Below are 2,500 nucleotides of genomic sequence, written 5' to 3'. Positions count from 1 at the left end.
GAGAGAGAGAGAGAGAGAGAGGAACAGAGAGACAGAGAGAGGAAGAGAGGAGAACGGAAGGGCCGAGACGGCGGCATCCCGAGCGGAGCGAGAGTGGTAAGCAGCGCGGAGGAGTGACTCGCCGGTAAACTCTCTCCCTCGCCGGTTTTCCCTCTTCTTTTAACGACCTTTTTCATCTTTTCCTCCTGCAGGACTTATCCCATAATAGTATCCAGCCCTCTCACGGCAGACGGGGCTCCATTCTCTCGACCATCTCAAATATCGGAGGGAGCAAGGTATACTGTTGACCCCCTTCCATCTGGCATGTCTTATCTCACTTGGTATGAGAGGCGGAGGTGCTTCGAGTCAGTCAGCCTACCCGGAGGAGGAGGCGCCTGTCGCGTGCTCGCTGCCCTTCGCCCGGGAGACCTCCTGCCCTCGCGTCCATGCGGATGGCCCTCCTGCAGGAGCCTCCCGTGACCTGAGGCCAAGAGATCTTCTTTAAGAAAAGAAATTTTTGAGAAAAGAGAGGAAATGAAAAGAGCGAAGGCAACGCCTCCTCCTCCTTTTTATTTATTTATTTGTTTTCTACCGTTTATCCCCCCTGACTTTAGAACAACCGCAGTGAGAGGCTGATATTCACGGCAGAGCGCGGGGCTGTGCGCAGGCGCGGACCCTCCGACCCCCGCCAGCGGGCTCGGGACACACGTGGGGGGGGGAGGACCGCCCTGCGCCCCGGACCCTCCTTCTGGCGAGCATGTGAAGCCAACCTTTTATCATGATCATTACATACATATATATATATACATCTTTTGTTGCTTTTCTTTGGGGTAAAACAGTGATATTCACGATTTAAGGTCGAGGTACAAGTTCCTAATGACTCCATCTTAATTTTAAAGAAGGATTAATTAGGGGCTATCATCTCATCAGCTTCTGAGGAAATTTGCTATTTCAACTAGCAGTGTTTTCATCTCGCAATGAAATTCCCGTTTGAGACCAACTTGAACTGCTTTCGCGGGTTTTCTTTCTTTCTTTCTTTCCTTTATCTTAACAAAAATACATTATGATATACATTTTTCCTTTATGATCAAAGGCGAATAAAAAAAAAGATCAACGGTTTATATTTTCTGATTCTTGTTCTCATTTCTCACCACAGACAACCTAATATTACCCACAAAGTCTTAGGTCACCAACATCTTCCACCGCTAAATAGCCTTTCGATACCCATGCACTTGGTATACCGCCACAGTGCCCGCTCGGCTGCAGTGCCCCCTAAGTGGAGGTCAATGTCCTCTTGCTGCTTTGCTGTCAATCGCCAAAGAGAACATTGCTGCATTATCTCCCCGGTGAATGACTGCAGCATCCCACCTGCGGCCTGTTGCAATGCCCGCTGCGGTTGATTGCAGCGGCGCCCTCTTGGTGAGCTGCAGGAATGTCCCGGCTGACTGCGGCACTCGTCCCCCGGTGGGCTGCATCTGCGTCCCCCTGTGGATGCAGTGCCCTCCCGGTGGCAGGTGTGGCAGTTGCGTCCTCTTGGCGCACTCTAAAGGTATCCTAGTGGTGGACTGCAGACCTGGATTTGATCTCCCTGTAGCCTGCAACAGCCCTAACGGCGACCGGAAACCCAGGCCTGATCGTGGACTGCAGAGGGACAGTATCACTGGCTTGTGTTTGCTCTCCCTTCCTTCCACAGTCAGGCTGGTTCTGGTCAGGGCAGAGATGGTGGTTTAAACACTATTAGATTTTTATCTTTTTTTTTTTTCGAACAGCGGAGGTTATTGCGACAGTAGATCTTTACCACTGGCATGGGACTGAGTAGCAGCTTATGTAGTGCCTGTCTCCAGAGATAATCACACTATTTTCAGGCATGCAGCTATATTTTCATTCAAGGATTTTTTTCCCCCCATTGTTTTGGTTCTGCGATATATTTTCCTGACCAGACAGGTACCCTCCTCCGCCCCCCTAGGCCCCTCCAGCTCAGCGAGATCTTCAGCCCAACATCTTCCGCCAAGCCCGACCCAGCCCAGCTCCCGGCCCCCACGGTAGACCATTTTCCCTTCACTTTCAAATATTGTCAGTTGTGTGCACAGACACGCCCATTTACACCCGGTGTGTGCGTATTATGTGTCTAAGTACCCATACACAATTCATTTATTTACAAATGTGTGTGTACTATGTATACAAAAATGTACAGACACAGCTTTTTTACTCTAAACTTGTGCGTTTCCAATCACTCGTGCAAACCCAAGTCACATTTCCCTCTTATTCCATAACCAAAACACACGTATCAACCGTGTATTTGTCCTGCAGTGGAGGATACCCCTTTGGTGAGTAGAACCTCCCCCCCCCCCCCAGAACCCCCGCCCTTTACATTTTATCACCTAGACAACTCACGTACGAAATGGTTCATCTGCATACAGCTAGCTAGAAACTTTATGGGCTATACCCTGGGTTGTACGATGGATAATGGTCGAGTGTTACGTGTAAATGGCCTTATATCTTTCACTGTGCACTAAGATAT

The 2,500-nt window shown here is 49.6% G+C and overlaps 1 protein-coding gene across 2 annotated transcripts in view; it reads left to right on the top strand.

Annotated features, from left to right (window-relative positions):
- Positions 1 to 2,500, top strand: part of LOC113813049 (uncharacterized) — a 545,463-nt gene that overhangs the window by 103,815 nt on the left and 439,148 nt on the right. Inside the window, exon 3 of one of the 2 annotated variants that reach the window (XM_070144594.1) lies at positions 192 to 275. The exons of the other annotated variant lie outside the window; for it this stretch is intronic. Within the exon in view, the coding sequence (XP_070000695.1) occupies positions 192 to 275 (84 nt within the window). The remainder of the gene's footprint in view (positions 1 to 191; positions 276 to 2,500) is intronic. 2 annotated transcript variants of the gene reach the window in all.

Source organism: Penaeus vannamei, chromosome 32 (assembly GCF_042767895.1).
Source record: "Penaeus vannamei isolate JL-2024 chromosome 32, ASM4276789v1, whole genome shotgun sequence".
NCBI classification, from domain to species: domain Eukaryota; kingdom Metazoa; phylum Arthropoda; class Malacostraca; order Decapoda; family Penaeidae; genus Penaeus; species Penaeus vannamei.
This window is presented reverse-complemented; position numbering and strand designations above follow the sequence as displayed.